The sequence below is a fragment of the Pan troglodytes genome, chromosome 11 (genome assembly GCF_028858775.2).
Source record: "Pan troglodytes isolate AG18354 chromosome 11, NHGRI_mPanTro3-v2.0_pri, whole genome shotgun sequence".
NCBI lineage: Eukaryota > Metazoa > Chordata > Mammalia > Primates > Hominidae > Pan > Pan troglodytes.
This window is the reverse complement of record NC_072409.2, coordinates 88979990-88996777: the sequence shown is the minus strand read 5'-3', so window position 1 is coordinate 88996777 and position 16788 is coordinate 88979990. Positions and strand designations below refer to the sequence as shown.

Genomic DNA, 16788 nt, shown 5'->3' with positions numbered 1-16788 from the left:
AGAAAAGTAGTAAGGGCCTTAGGAGACCTGAGTCCTAGCAGGTAGCAGGACAACCGAAGAACCAATTTACCAACAAAGGGCTTAACAACTAGAGAATATTCTGGGAAGTCGGCAGAGTCGGAAGCACCAGGCATCTGTTTTCCCACCTAGACAACGATGGCACTGGCAGAATCTGTCTGATGTAACTATTATGAAACTTTGCAGTCAATTGAAAGCTTGCAACTTCTAGGGGAAGGCCTGGATTGTAAATTGAGGTTAATTTTGATCAATGCCTGCTCTTGGCACAGTAGCAGTTACCCACACCTCACCCTTCTAGCCCCATGGCAGGCCGTCATGCATCTGTTCCCAGAGAACCTTGCTCACAGCTGTAGGAACTAGGGTTGGCAAAAAGGATCCTGTCCTCCAAATATCAGAGATCTGTTCTCTGATCACTGATTGCTGCTTTGATCACAGAGCAACAACAAAGAGGCAGGCAGCCATTGTTGTTGCACCTCCCCCGGTTGATGCAAGCCTCTACCACTTGAGATGAAGTGACTTCCAAGAGGATTTAAAAGGCTGATGCCCGGCCAGGCACAGTGGCTCATGCGTGTAATCCTAGCACTTTGGGAGGCCGAGGTGGGTAGATCACCTGAGGTCAGGAGTTGGAGACCACCCTTGCCAACATGGTGAAACCCCGTCTCTACTAAAAATACAAAAATTAGCCGGGCGTAGTGGCAGGTGCCTGTAATTCCAGCTACTTGGGAGGCTGAGGCAAGAGAATCGCTTGAACCCGGGAGGAGAAGGTTGCAGTGAGCCAAGATTGCGCCATCGCACTCCAGCCTGGGGGACAACAGCAAGACTTTCTCTCAAAAAAAGAAAAAAAAAGGCTGATGTCCATTCCCCTAACACCTTCATTTTCCTCTTCTGGGAGCAAGATAATAAAGACTAAGATATTCAAAAGGAACTACATATATGGAAAAAATTAGAAAGTGAAAGTGCATGCCCAGGGAAAAGCACAGGCTCAGAAAAGACTGAGAAGACTAAGTTTACATCTTAGCCCGATATTTGAAACAAAGACACCCTTCAACAACAACAACAACAAAAAGATAATACACAAAAACATAACAAAAAACAGCAAACCCTGGAAAAGGGGAAGAATATGATTTCTACAGTTATATTATTAGATTAAACGTTCACTTTCAACAACAACAAAAAAATCACATGCATACAAATAAACAGAAAAGTATGGCCCATTCAAAGGAAAAATTAAGTCAATAGACACTGTCCCTGAAAAAGACCTGGCAGCAGATCTACTAGACAGAGACTTTAAAACAACTGTTTTAAACATGCTCAAAGAACTAAAGGAAGATGGAGAAAGTCAAGAAAATTATGCATGAAGAAAACTGAAGTATCAGTAAAGAGGCAGAAAACCTATAAAGAAACCAAAAAGAAATTACGAAGATGAAAGGTATGATAACTGAAATGAAATTATTCACTAGACAACTTGAAGACAGATTCAAGCAAGAAGAAATAATTAGCAAACTTGAACATAGGACAGTAGAAATTACCAGGTTTGAAGAACACAAAAAAAGACTGAAAAAAAAAATGAACAGAGCCTAAGGGACTTGTGGAACAACATGAGGTAGGCCAGCATACAGATTGTGGCAGTCCTAGAGAGAGGGGAAAGGGAGCAGAGAGAATATCTGAAGAAATAATGGCTGGAAACATCCCAAATTTGATGAAAGACATGAATATAAACATCCAAAGAAACTCAACAAACTCCAAGAAGATAAATTCAAAGAGACCCACACCAAGTCACATTATATTCAAACTTAAGAAAGGGAGATACAAAGAATCTTGAAAGCAGTAAGGAAGAAGTAACTTATCACATACAAGGGATCCTCAATAATATAATTAGTAGATTTCTCATCAAAAACTTTGGAGGTCAAACTGAGTGCAGTAGCACACACCTGTAGTCCCAGCACCTCAGGAGACTGAGATAGGAGAACCGCTTGAGCCCAGAAGTTGGAGGCTGCAGAGTGCTGCGACCACACTCAAGAACAGCCACTGCATTCCAGCATGGTCAACATAGCGAAACCCCATCTTGAAAAATTTTTTTGGAGCATTAGCTAGGTGTGATAGTACACACCTGTAGTCCCAGTTACTTGGGAGGCTAAGGCGAGAGGATCCCTTGAGCCCGGGAGTTTGAGGCTTAAGTGAGCTATGACTGTACCACTGTATGCCCGCCTGGGCCAAAAGAGTAAGACACCATTTCTTTAAAAAAAAAAAAAAAAAATGGTGAGGGAGTTTGCTGCCACCAGACCTCCCTGTAAGAAATGCTTAAAGGAGCCTTCTCGCACAGTGAAATGAAAACACACTAGACAGACTTGAAGCAATATGAAGAAATAAAGATCTCAATAATGGTAAACACGATAGTGGTTTATAACTCCACCTTTTGATTTCTATGTCATTTAAGAAACATTACATTAAAAAAATTAGCCTAAAAGCTAATGATATTGTAACTTTGGTTTGTAACTCCAAATTTTTCCTACATAATTTCAGAGATTAAGGCATTTAAAATAATTATTACTTTATGTTTTTAGGACACAGAGTACATACAGATGTAATTCTGTGACACCAACAACCAAAAGGGGTGAAGATGGAGCTATAAAGAAGAATTTTTGTTTGTTATTGAAGTTAAATGTTTACATTCAAATTAGAGGATTACAACTTTAGGATATTAAATATAATCCCCATGGTAAACACACACAAAAATAGAATATACACTAAGGAAATGGGGAAGGAATTTAAACATAAATAAACTAGGCCGGGCGCCGTGGCTCACGCCTGTAATCCCAGCACTTTGGGAGGCTGAGGCCAGCGGATCACAAGGTCAGGAGATCGGGACTATCCTGGCTAACATGGTGAAACCCCATCTCTACTAAAAATACAAAAAATTAGTCAGGTGTGGTGGCAGGGGCCTGTAGTCCCAGCTACTCGGGAGGCTGAGGCAGGAGAATGGCGTGAACCCAAGAGGTGGAGCTTGCAGTGAGCCGAGATTGCGCCACTGCACTCCAGCCTGGGCCACAGACTGAAACTCCGTCTCGAAAAAAGATAAAAATAAAATAAATAAATAAACAAACAAACAAATAAATAAATAAATCAACTAAACACAAAAGAAGACAGTAATGCAGGAGATGAGAGACCAAAAAAAAAAAAAAAAAAAAACAAACTTTAAGGCATATAGAAAACGGACAGCAAAATGGCATCAGTGATTACTTTCAATGTAAATGAATTAAATTCTCCAATCAAAAGACAAAGATTGGCAGAAACCATTTTAAAAAACATAATCCAGCTCGGTGCTGTTTATAAGAGACTCACTTTAGATCCAAAGACACAAATATACTGAAAGTGATAGGATGAAACAGGATATTCCATGAAAACAGCAAACAAAAGAAAGCAGGAGCAGCTATATTAACATTAGACAAAATTGACCTTAAATCAAAAAAAGAAAACAAGAGACAAAGAAGGATATTATATATTAATAAAAAGTTCAGTACAGCAAGAAGATATAACAATTATAAACATTTATGCACATAATATATAAAACAAAAACTGACATAATTGAAGTGATATATAGATAGTTCTACAATAATAGTTGAAGACTTCAATATCTCAATCTCAATAACGGATAGAATAATCAGACAGAAAACATGTAAGGAAAAAGAGGACTTAACAAAATAAATCAACTAGAACTAACAGACATACAGAATACACTATGGGAAAGCAAAGACACCTGCTACAGAAAAAAGTATGGAAATTCCTAGAAAATTTAAAAATAAAATTACCATATGACTCAGCAATTCCATTTCTGGATATATTCCCAATGGAAATGAAAGCAGGATCTTAAAGAGATATGTGTACAACCATATTCATAGTAGCATTATTCACAATAGCTCAAATGTGGCATCAACCTAAGTGTCCATCAATGGATGAATAAACAAAATGTGGTATAAACATGAAATTTTATTCAGCCTTAAAAAGGAGGGAAATTCTGACATATGCTACAACATGGAAGAACCTTGAGGACATTATGCTAAATGAAATAAGCCAGTTATAAAAACACAAATACTGTATGATCCCACTTATATGTGGAACTTAGAGCTGTCAAAATCATACAGACATAAAGGTAGAATCGTGGTTGCCAGGGTCTGGGGGTGGAGACAATGAGTTATTGCTTAAACAGGTACAGTTTCAGTGTAAAGAGATAAAAAGAGTTAAAAGATGGATGGTGGTGATGGTTACATATTATGAATATACTTAATACCATTGAACTGTACAGTTTAAAATGGTTAAGATGGCAAATTTTATGTTATGTGTATCGTATCACAATAAAAAAACTGGAGGAAAAGAATTAACAGCACTATATACCTCCAGACGTGAGGACAAAGAGGCAGGAACTAAGATAAGAAAGACTAATCGAAAGTCTTCAGAATCTGAAGCATTATGAAAAAGTCTTCAAAGAAAGATATCTGGTAGTAACCAATTTCAACTTGTTCACTTCATTTTAGGGGGTATTGTTTTTGTTTTTTAATGCTTTTGAAACCATTTTATCAATAAGCCCAGAGGAAGTCAAAAGACAGAACATGTTTTAAAATCTGTATTATGTAAACCACTAAATCTACCCACTATGTGTAACCCTTAACACTTCAAAGCATAGATGTTTGTGTGCATCTTCCGTAGTGGTCTGTGAAGTTCTTAATGGCAGAATCCAGATTAGGTTCTTTGTGTCTTCCCAAGTCCCTAGCACAATGTTTTAAATGGTTAGCATTAAGTATTTCTTAAACTGATTTTAAAAAATACTTAAGGTATTAAGACAAAAAAAAAAAAAAAAAAAAAAACCACGGGGGGTGGGGTAGGGATGTGCAGCTAGACAACCCAGCCAGACAACTGTCCTGCTAGTACTCAGCAAAAGTCTGAAGCTTTTTCTTTAAAAAGAAAATCTTTGAATGGGGGGACATAAGGCTAGTTGAGTCTTGGGAGTGTGAAGAATGTGTATATTCCTACTGGAGCCCAAGACCACCAAAAGAAAACCCTGGAAACCATACCCTCATCCTCTAGGCAGCAGATCAGCCCAATAGAATGGCCCTACCAGATAACTCAACAGTAAAACTCACAACCAGCAAGCCCCATCCAGGAGCACAGATCTCCCAGGAGCTTCTTAATTCTCTACCCATAACACTGAGCACACAATAAAGATTACCAGACATCTGGGGAAAGCCTCCCGCATGAAATACAGTGATCAAAACAAATAGAGATGAGAAAAAAACCAATATGGAGGAAAACAGACCATTAAGGAGGAAATACCTTAAAACATTTTTTTAAATTGTCGTTATCATCCTTAGAGGTATAAGATATTGCAACCATGAAACAAGGACATAATTTCACAAAGTCAAGGCAACCTGCTAGAGATTACAGCCAAGAAAAAAAAAAAAGAGAGAAATTTAGAAAGCAAGTTCAATATCTGAATAAAAACAGTTCCAGAAAAAAGAAGACAGAAAAAATAAAGAGAAAGCAGCCAAAGAATTAATTGAAGAACATTTCCCGGAATTTATGGACATGAGTTTTCATATTAAAAGGGCCCGCCAATGGCCTGGAACAATGGATAGAAGTAGACTGCCTTCCAGAAAGAAAAAAAAAATAGTTCAAAAATCAGAATGGCTTCAGACTTCTCAACAGTAACACTAGAAGATGAAATACAATGGATTCCATCACAATTCTGAAAGAAAATTATTTTAAAATTAGAATGCTACAACCATTCAAATTATCATGCCAGTAACAAGGCAAAATAAAATAACTTTCAGACTTGCAAGGTCTTAAAACATTTATTACTGATGCACTACATTTCAGGAAGCTCTTAGAGGTTATGGTCCAATAAGGCAACAAGGAAGAAAACCAACCAAGAGAAAGCTAAAGGATACTGACAATAAAAATCCAACATAGGAGGTTCAAAAAAGTTGTTTTGGAAACAACAATGAAGGGAAATCCTAGGATTAGTTGTGCATCAGAGGTAGACAGACCAGTTCAGAAAGTTTGCATTGTCAGGAGAGGAAATTGTAAAATATCAATGCCTTAAGAGGTGATTCGGTAACGAACAAAGAATTTGAAGTTGACTCAGTGATAAATACATAGTAAGCTAAGCAAATGAAAACCAAAATAAAACAATTATTAGCCACATGCAGATCATAAAATTGTTGAGGAAGAGTTATCATAGATTATTCCACAGCTTAAATTATAAGAGTCAGAGCACGGAGGCCGGGCATGGTGGCTCACGCCTGTAATCCGAGCACTTTGGGAGGCCAAAGCGGGCGGATCACGAGGTCAGGAGATCCAGACCATCCTGGCTAACATTGTGAAACCCCGTCTCTACTAAAAATACAAAAAATTAGCCGGGCGCCGTGGCGGGCGCCTAAAGTCCCAGCTACTCGGGAGGCTAAGGCGGAATGGCGTCAACCCGGGAGGCGGGGCTTGCAGTGAGCCGAGACAGCGCCACTGCACTCCGGCCTGGGCGACAGAGCGAGACTCGTCTCAAAAAAAAAAAAAAAAAAAAAAGGCACAGAAAAAGATGCATATGTGATGGGGTGAGTGGAAGGCAGAAAGAGAGCTAAATTCTCATATTCTACAGTAGGAACTAATAGATGACAACTGAAAAATCTATTAATATAGATTAATATAATCAGATCCTATGTCTGAAGATGTGTCTTCAAGCATGGGTCATTTTTCAAAAGGCAAGGCAATATAAAGGCAAAGCTGCTGAAGTCCTATCTCACTCATCTCTCCCCACCCAGAAGTCAACGACAGACTTGGGAAATGTAATTTAGCTTGAAGCTAGCTTATAGAGACCTGAAGTAGTCTGAAACAATGGCATGTTGCTGGCTCAGTTCAATGCCCAACCAACAGATATGTCTCCACTCTGAAGGTCCAAAGACTTTCTGGGTTTTCAAAGGGCTTTTGTGAAAGACTAGGTACCTGGTTTAGTCTACTCTAAAATAGAACTATTTCTGCCTCCCTAGAACTAACTTTCCCCATTATTCCCAGTCCATCCCTACATTTACTACCCTGATCTAGAACCTTAGCAACAACATACATGGAAAGCAGTGGTAAATTCATTTGCATCAGAGGTAGACAGACCAGGTCAGATTCGGTAAGAGGCAATTCAGTAATGAACAAAGAATTTGAAGTTGAATCAGTGGTACTGATTCAAATTTACAGTGGTAAATTTCATTTACCACTTGGCTACATGGGAAAGCAAATTTCATTTACGACTTCACTCCAAACATTTATAGCATTTCATTAACTCTATTAATATGCTGTTATGAGCTGGGAGTGGTGGTTCACACCTTTAATCCCAACACTTTGGAAGGCTGAGGCAGGAGGATTGCTTAAGCCCAGGAGTTTGAGACCAGCCTGGGCAATCTAGTAAGACGCTCATCTCTACAAAAATAAATAAATAAAAATTAGCTGGGCATAGTGGTTCTTGCCTGTAGTCCCAGTTACTTAAGAGGCTGAGGTGGGAGGATTGTTTGAGCCCAGAAGGTCGAGGCTGCAATGACGCAGTGATCATGCCATTGCATTCCAGCCTGGGCAACAAAGCAAGACCCTGTGTCAAAAAAACAAAATCACACAAATATTCTATTATGGCCTGAACGTGTCCCCCAAAGTTCATGTGCTGGAAACTTAACCTTCAATGCAACCATGTTGAGAAGTAGGACCTTTAAGAGGTGATTAGATCAAGAGGGTTCTGCCCCCATGAATAGATTAATGTCATTATTGCGGGACTGGGTTAGAGAGTAGCTTTGTTACAAAAGCAAGTTTGGCCCCTCTGCGCCTCTTGCTGTGTGCTCTCCTGCCCTTCCACCATAGGATGATACAGCAGCAAAGAGGCCCTCTCAAGATGCCGATACCTTGATAATGGACTTCCCAGCATCCAGAACTATGAAAAATACATTTCTTTTCTTTATAAATTACCCAGTCTGTGGTATTCTGCTACAGCAACACAAAAGAGAAGACATGTATCATGAAATAAAAATTGTAAATATGTCAGATTTGAGGACACTTTTACAACATTAAAGGTATGGTTGAGACACTTCAGTTGGCATCAATAAGAGCTTAATCACCTAATGACTATGAAACACTCTAACCCTGGGGTATCCAATCTTTTGACTTTCCTGGGCCACATTGGAAGAAAAATTGTCTTTGGCCACGCATAAAATACACTAATAATTACAATAGCTGATGAGCATTTTTTAAAAATCACAAAAAAAGCCTCATAATGTTTTAAGAAAGTTTATGACATTTGTGTTGGGCCACTCTTACAGCCACCCATGGGCCACAGGATGGACAAGCTTGCTAACCTAACCAGCAGGATATGAGAGACTAAATAATCTTATCTCACTACGCACTAACACACACTGTGGCAAAATGCAAGTTCTTCATCAGTGTTAGATAAATACATACAGGAATGAATTTTGAAAAACAAAAACAAAAAAATCATGAGTTCGGCCAGGCGTGGTGGCTCACGCCTGTAATCCCAACACTGGGAGGCCAAGGCGGGCAGATCACCTGAGGTCAGGAGTTCAAGACCAGCCTGACCAACATGGAGAAACCCCATCTCTACTAAAAATACAAAATTAGCCGGGCATGGTGGCACATGCCTGTAATCACAGCTTCTTGGGAGGCTGAGGCAAGAGAATCGCTTGAACCCCGGAGGCGGAGGTTGCAGTGAGCCAAGATTGTGCCATTGCACTCCAGCCTGGGCAACAAGAGCGAAACTCTGTCTCAAAAAAAAAAAAAAAAAATCAATAGTTCAATGAACAACAAAATCACTTTTCAAATAGAGAATCAGTTCAGCCCAAAGTTCTTCAAGTTCCTGGTAAGCACAACCACTCCAGTGATTAAACTCTTGTCAAACTAGTACAGTCCCAAAAGTTTAATGACAGGATTCCATTATTAAAACAGGCATCCTTGATTATACTCCTTACTGCAATGGTTATATTCTACTGGCCTTATGCTTCTACTGGATTCAATTTTAAAGGCAAAAACTTAATAACTGTACGCAAACAAAAAGTTCCATATTAGTATTACTAAGTAGTTTTGGATATTATAGAATTTTAGAGTTAGATCTTTAGAGACCATCTCATTCAATTCAATACAGGAATTTGCTCTATACTATCCCTAGCCTAGTGGACCATCTTGTGTTGATTATACTACTTCAAAAGCCTCCAAGCAAACCCACTTCTACACTTATCCCTTCTCAATCTATTCTCTACCATCAGCTAGCAGAAACTTCTCAACACGGAAATCAGATCATGTTGCTCCCTGCTTGAAACTATTTGAAGGCTTCCATCTGCAAACTCCATAACCTGGCTCTTGCCAGCCTCAAAACCTGCCCTCACCTCACAGCTAATTCCCTCCTGTTTGCTCCTCCAGCTGCCTGGAATGCTCTTCCAATTCAATCCTCCCTATTTGCTCTTCCACGACCAGCTCCATCCATCTCATGCTTCAAATGTCAACTTTAAACAAACAACTCCTCAGAGAGGCTTCCTTTAATATATCTCTCCACCTAATTAACTGTATGTTTTCTTCACATGCCAGTTTTTAATTATTTATTGGCTTGTTTTTTAATCTATCTTCCCAATCAGACTGTAAGAAAGCTCCAGAAACACTGGCAACTTGTCTGTCTTTATTCCTCTCCAGTATCCCAAACAAAGAGGAGGCACTCAACAGTTATCAACTGAATTTATGGATGGTGACTCAAATTCTAAAATCTCTAGCAGTGGGAGACCTACTAAATAACAAAATAACTAACCTCAATTTTTCTTTCTCTGAACTGCAATGTGTCTTCTAGGTCTTAAATATCCTGTTACAACCAGCCAAATCAGGGCTGAACCCGTGAACTCGATCAGGACTGATTCCTAACCTTTTTCTTCTTTTTTTTTTTTGGTTCGTGAACCCTTCTGATAAATCCTTTGAAGGCAATGGATGCTGCTTCTCCTCAAGAAACAGCACATGCACAGAAACAAAACATCCGAGAGGTTTCACTCCCTCAGGATCAGCACAAACCAGACTAAAATTCTAACCTGGACGAGAAGAGGATTCACCAATGCAATTTTTGAGAACTAAAGTCTTCAAAAATTAAATTTTAGAGAAGACTGCAGAGCATCTTCTTCGAAAAAAAAAAAAAAAGACATTTCAGATGCCTTCAAACTACCTCACTTCGGAGGGTGCAACTGGAATCAGTAAATTTTCAAGTCTAAAAGAAACTTGGGAGATCATCGTCCAAAAACTGAAGGCCCAAAAGGTAGGAGACTCGTCTGTGGTCAAGTTAGCACAACAAGGCAGGTCTTTGGTCCCCCAACCCTGTGCTCTTTCCACTTAAATCCCGATGGTTTCTTACACAGAGTTCTAATAGTCTGAGAATTGGAAGGGAGCGGAGAGCAGAGGGAAGGCTGGGGGGAGAGAGAGACGGCAGGACTGACAGGGAAGGGTCACTCTCCTTCCACTCTCCGGGAAGCGTGCAACACAGCCGGGGCAACCCGACTCCCAGCGCTCACCTGTCTGGGGCCCAGAGGCGGGTGGTGCGGTCTCGGGACACGGACACAAAGGCTCCCGGCGGATAGGCGCAGCACACCAGGCCCCGTACGTCCAGCTCGTGGCCCCGGAGCGAGCAGCTCAGCCGGTACCTGGTGGCGCCGCTCGTCATGGCCAGTGTCTGTCTGGCGCCCGGTGCCCAGGCACTGTGCGAGACCAGTCCGCAGGGGCGACTCGGAGAGCGCCGGGCCGCGGCGGGAGAAGAGCCTGCAGGTAAGGGGCGGCCGGAGACCGGAAGAGCCCGAGAGCCGGTACGGAAGGGCGGCTGGGAAGGGGCGCGCCGAGCGGGCCGAGTGACACAGCAAGCCTGACAGGCAGTCCGGAATTCATCATCGGCCTCAGCCCTCCATGACGCAGAGTGTGTGCGTCCCAACCGCCGACGCCGATGCGGAGCTGAGCCGGCTTTCCTCCAGGGCTCTGGACTCCCTGCCGAGGAAGAGAGAAAGAGGCCCGCCCTTCCACCAGGACGCCTGACCCTGGGGTCCTTCCCAAACCCGGGTCTCTTCCGACTCCGGGCCCAACAGTTCGCGGTAAATCGAGATGCGGGCCGGGACTACAATTCCCATAATGCCGCGCCAGCTGGCCTGGACATCCGGCGCGCCGAATCCGGATATTTTAAACCTGAGTCTTTCGCGCTGGGCATGGCGGAATGGCTGAGTGAGGTTGTTTGGTGTCTACTGTTAGGTCATCCTCACTGCTTTTCCCTGAGAATCTCGAGGTTTTTGCAAGTTAACCTTGTTTTTCAATTAAAACGAGAAAGCTTGAGGCCAAATTGGGAACTATTAATCATTGAACTATTGCTCCGTTTCAAGTTATCTGAATCTCCTACTCTCTGTTGTCAAATTTAGCAAATAAATACGGTGGTCCAAGTCAATTTTTTAAAGGTATAACTACTTTTCTCTGGCGGCTTGTTAAAATGTAGATTCTGATTCAATAGGTCTGAGTTAGAGCTGAGATACGTATTTTTAACAACCCCGCCGCCCACCCACCCGTGGTGCTACTTGCTAGTCATTATCAGACCTTATTGAGTGCCAGGGTAAACATGACCTGTCTCCTTACTTTGTTTTCTTCCCATCCGCTATTCTCTCGCATCCAACTACACTTTTCCACAAACCTTTCTAAATTGCTAAGCCCAATTCACACTTTTCTGACTTCTCCCTTCCTAAAACTCCTACTCTAGGTTTGGAATCACTTTTCCCCTGGTTTGGGAGATCATTCTTGAAATGCTGACTTTTGATACTTTTTTGCTATCATATCCCCTCCCTGGGTGGATTATTTACTACTTTGCTTATTTCTAGAGCTGTATTCCCATATTGTCTTCTCCAAACTCTAGATCTGTATTTCTAGCTATGTGTTAGAAATCTGTACCAATTAGTCCTAATTAAATTATTTCAACATTTCTCTAGCCTTTCTACCCCTTCTCTCCAGCCAATCCTACACATTAAAATATAATTATCTTTCTGAAATATACACTTAATTGTTTTTTCTCTGTTTGACAACCTGTGATGGCTTTCCTTTTTTTTTTTTTTTTTGAGACGGAGTGTCGCTCTGCTGCCAGGCTGAGTGCAGAGGCGCGATCTCGGCTCACTGCAACCCTCGCCTCCCGGGTTCAAGCGATTCCTGCCTCAGCCTCCCGAGTAGCTGGGACTACAGGAGCGCGCCACCATGCCCAGCTAAATTTTGTGTTTTTAGTAGAAACGAGTTTCACCATGTTGGCCAGGATAGTCTCAATCTCTTGACCTCATAATCTGCCCTCCTCTGCCTTCCAAAGTGCTGGATTATAAGCGTGAGCCACCACGCCTGGCCGGCTTTCCATTTTTATAGTACAGCATTACATAGGGCCTTTCACACAATCTCCCTAATCTGTTTTACTAGATTCATCTCCCTCTGTTATCTCTCTTACTCTAGACATTTCGAATTTGTCACAATTCCCTGAACACATTATGCTGTATGCTCTCCATGTCTCTATGCTCTTTGTACATGCATTTTTTTTTAAACTTAGAATTCCACTTTCTCCATCTGTCATAGTTCAACACCAGTTTATCTTCTGTTTTTTTCTAGTTCCTCTGGGGAACCAATCCAGTTTTGTCTGTTGTCAATACAGTATTTACTGCATTCTAATATGTTCTTTTATGTCTGTCTTTTCTACCGGACTACATTTTATTATTACCAAGACCTTTATTTTACATGAATCTTAACCATCTAATTTACTGCCTCCTATATAATAGGAAATGTTTTTCAACTTGGTATAGTATTCAGTTTACCAATTTTCACAGTCTCTCATTTAGTTCTCACAATAACCCTGCAAGGTAGATAGTATTATTCCCATTTCACACATGAAGAATTTGCCTTGTTTAAAAAATGTTGATTTGGAGGCCATTAGGTGAGATAGTTCCAGCTCTGGAGCCCAACTCAATGTAAACAGTAAAATGAAACTTAAGCTTAACTAACAGAAACAGACAAACCTCTAACTAAGGACTTTCCACTTTAACCAATCAAGTAAGTATATTTTCTTAGTCTTGCTTCCACCAACCCCTTATAAAAGTTTTCCCCTCATGCTGTAATTGCCCCTGTGTTCTTTTACACAGGGAAATGTGTAATTTCACATTTCCCTGTGTAATTGCCTGCTGCCTTCCAAAAAACCCAAATGCACTGAGAACTACAAATGTTGCAGCAGGGAAAGATGAATAATCACAGGGCCAGCCAACGAGGAGGATGGGAGATATTTCTCAAATCCACCTCCAAGAATGTAGAGACTAGGTTTTTAAAGGATCGGTTGGTGGGCAAGAGGCTAGGAAATGGGAAATGCTAATTGGTTGGGTCAGGGATGAATCACAGGTGTGTCAGAACTATCTTCATGAACCTGAGTCATTTCTGAGGAGTGGGGTTCACAGGTCCAGGTTGTGTCTGTTGGTCTGCCAAAATGCTAAATTTGAAAAATATCTCAAAGACCAGTTAATTAGGTTTCACAATAGTGATGTTAACTGTAGGAGTAGTTGGCGAAGTTACAAATCTTGTGACCTCTGGTTATGTGACTCCAGGGCAGGAGGCTCTATAGAAAAGCAAGCTAATTAGGCTGGGTGAGGTGGCTCACGCCTGTAATCCCAGCACTTTGGGAGGCCAAGGCAGGTGGATCACGAGGTCAGGAGATCGAGACCATCCTGGCTAACACGGTGAAACCTTGTCTCTACGAAAAATACAAAAAGTTAGCCGGGTGTAGTGGCACGCGCCTGTACTCCCAGCTACTCAGGAGGCTGAGGCAGGAGAATCACTTGAACCCAGGAGGGGGAGGTTGCAGTGAGCTGAGATTGCGCCACTGCACTCCAGCCTGGCAACAGAGCGAGACTCTGTCTCAAAAAAAAAAAAAAAAGAAAGAAAAGCAAGCTAATCAAACAATGCCAAGTTATTGTTTGAGCATGTCTATTCTTTAGCAAAGTTCAAGCCTCTACCATAATTCTAATCTTGTCTTATGAATGTAGCTTCAATCTACATACAAGGAGTTGGGGTGGGGAGTCACTTTTCCTTGCCGCAAAGTTTAACTATAAACCAAATTCCTGGCATAGTTATTTTAGCCTCCACACTAGAATAAGCAAAAAACAAACTAACAATAAAACGACAACAACAAAAAACTAGTTTAGCCTGTGAGGTTTTAAGCAAAATGGAGTCAGTCATGTTAGATTTCTCTCATTAGTTATAATTCTGCAAAGGTAGTCTAAGTGCCCCTAGATGGAGTTTCACCACTTGTGGTTTGGTGCTGCCCAATTCATGAATCACTGTCTGCTCAACTGAACTGTTTAATACTTTAATGTGTGTTGTCTTTTAACAGCTTGATAGGAGGTTAATGCTCAGTAGATGTTATTGGTTACCTTAATGAATTAATGAATAACTGAAATAACTATTTTAATGTCACATAACTAGAACATAGTGCAGCTGGGACTAAAATTCTATGAACACTAAATTGGGTTCTTGATACTTTAAAAATAATTATAATGTTTTTATGTGTTCAGCAGTTTAAAGGTTTAAAACAAATCGTTTATGTCAACTGTCTGTCTGCATACAAATAACAATTCTGGATCCCCCTCCCATATGCCTGAAGGCATGAAGGAAAAATGTCCGTAATGACAGTAGTTCTCTCAGAGAAAATGCATGGAATAGTTGGGTAGCTGGACTAAACATCACAGTTTGTGTAAATTGAGGTAAACATCACAGTTTATGTTCTCAATATGATGTTTTCATTAAAATTTAATTTTAAAAGCCCTCAATGCACTGAAGAACAGCATTAATGCAGATTATACAGGAATGAAGTTGGGGTCAATATGGTTCAGGGCCGGCAACTTAGTAGGAAAACCCAGGCAAACTAAAGAAAGGAATTGTAACAGGGATGGTATTTGGCTTGTGTGTGAAAGTGATGGTGACAGAATATTGTTTAGCATTTTTTTTTTAACTAAAATTCGACACATAGACTCTGGTGCCAAAACTTTGGGCTGGTATAGCACAATACATACATGAAATAAAATATTAAAATGCATTGGAAAATGATAGAAATTTTACATGTACAGATCTTAGAAAATTGAGGCTACAAATATGTCCCCCATAAGGGGAATGTTGAAAAAACAAAGTCCATATATATAAGAAAAAAACCCATAAAATGTGAAATATGGGCTGGGTGCAATGGCTCACGCCTGTAATACTACCACTTTGGGAGACTGAGGCGGGTAGATTGCCTGAACTCAGGAGTTCACAACCAGCCTGGGCAACACAGTGAAACCCCGTCTCTACTAAAATACAAAAAATTAGCCGGGCGTGGTGGTATGCGCCTGTAGTCCCAGCTACTCGGGAGCCTGAGGCAAAGAATCACTTGAACCTGGGAGGCAGAGGTTGCAGTGAGCCGAGATAGCTCCACTCCACCCCAGCCTGGGTGAAACAGCAAGACTCTCTCAAAAAAAAACAAGTGAAATATGAACTTCATCTTTAAGGATGGTTATCAGCTTCTAAATCACATTCATCTTGCCAGTACTGTGGAACATGACAGAAAATGTTTCAAAGCTAATACATTTCAATTTCCCAAAAGATAATTGTTTTCAAGCTTTTGGTGCCCAAAGAGGAGAAAAACATTCTTCTAGTGCCAATACATTTAGTAAGCTTTTTTCTTGGCTTTTAGTGAGTTTTTTTGTTAAACATTTAAGGACACTTTTTCCTTTGTTTTCATATGCTTTGAAATATTATCTAGATAATTGCATAATTCATTAAAAGCTGGCTAATGTGAATATTCATTATGATTTTTATCGTCCCCTCATTGAAAGTTTATTTAATTTTTTTTAACTTTTTTTTTTTTTTTTGAGACGAAGTCTTACTCTTGTCCCCAAGCTGGAGTGCAATGGCGCGATCTTGGCTCACTGCAGCCTCTGCCTCTAGGGTTCAAGCAATTCTCCTGCTTCAGCCTCCCGAGTAGCTGGGATTACAGGCGTCTGTCACCATGCCCGGCTAATTTTTGTATGTTTAGTAGAGACGGGGTTTCACCATGTTGGCCAGGCTGGTCTCGAACTCTTGACCTCAGGTGATCCGCCTGCCTAGGCCTCCCAAAGTGCTGGGATTACAGGCGTGAGCCACTGTGCCTGGCCGAAAGTTTATTTTTAAAAAGTAATAATAATGCATTCCTTGGTTTAAAATTCAAAAGACGTAAAGGATGCACATTTTCAAACCCTAACCACCCAGTTTTCCTCTCTGGAGGCTTATCAGTTTCTTGTGTTCTTCCCAAAGACTGTTTATACAGATGCAAGAAAATGTTAACATTGAATACTTACTCACCTTACTTTATATATCTTGGAAAACTCTCCATATTGTATGGGAAGAAGAAAGCTTTTCCTCTACCCTGTCATGTTCACTATTCAAGGGCCTATGAGTTAAACTGAAAAAAGACAGACTAACAGGAGAAAAATATCAATTTCTTATGCATAAAACAGCCAACAAAAGCAGCAGCTGACTAGTCAAATGATTAAAGTTAAAGGCTTATATAACTAACTTAGGAGGGAAAATGGTGGGGGAGAAACAGCTTTTACAGGGAAAAAAATAGAAACATTGACTTTTAGGAGAACAAATAAGAAAGTTTGTGTTCACGTTCATCTATACAGTTAGGAGTGGTGTTCTTCCGGGCCATAA

The 16788-nt window shown here is 40.7% G+C and overlaps 2 protein-coding genes across 4 annotated transcripts in view; one reads left to right on the top strand and one right to left on the bottom strand.

Moving 5' to 3' along the window:
• Window positions 1-11153, bottom strand: part of PLAA (phospholipase A2 activating protein) — a 42053-nt gene extending 30900 nt beyond the window's left edge. The window contains exon 1 of one of the 2 annotated variants that reach the window (XM_520517.8): window positions 10593-11153. In XM_520517.8, the coding sequence (XP_520517.2) occupies window positions 10593-10741 (149 nt within the window). In that variant the 5' untranslated portion in view covers window positions 10742-11153. The remainder of the gene's footprint in view (window positions 1-10592) is intronic. The other variant, XM_009456408.4, reaches the window with a different exon arrangement.
• IFT74 (intraflagellar transport 74) overlaps window positions 10875-16788 on the top strand; it is a 115762-nt gene continuing 109848 nt past the window's right edge. The window contains exon 1 of one of the 2 annotated variants that reach the window (XM_054657997.1): window positions 10875-11159. The gene's annotated coding sequence lies outside the window, so the exon portion shown is untranslated. The remainder of the gene's footprint in view (window positions 11160-16788) is intronic. The other variant, XM_016960694.3, reaches the window with a different exon arrangement.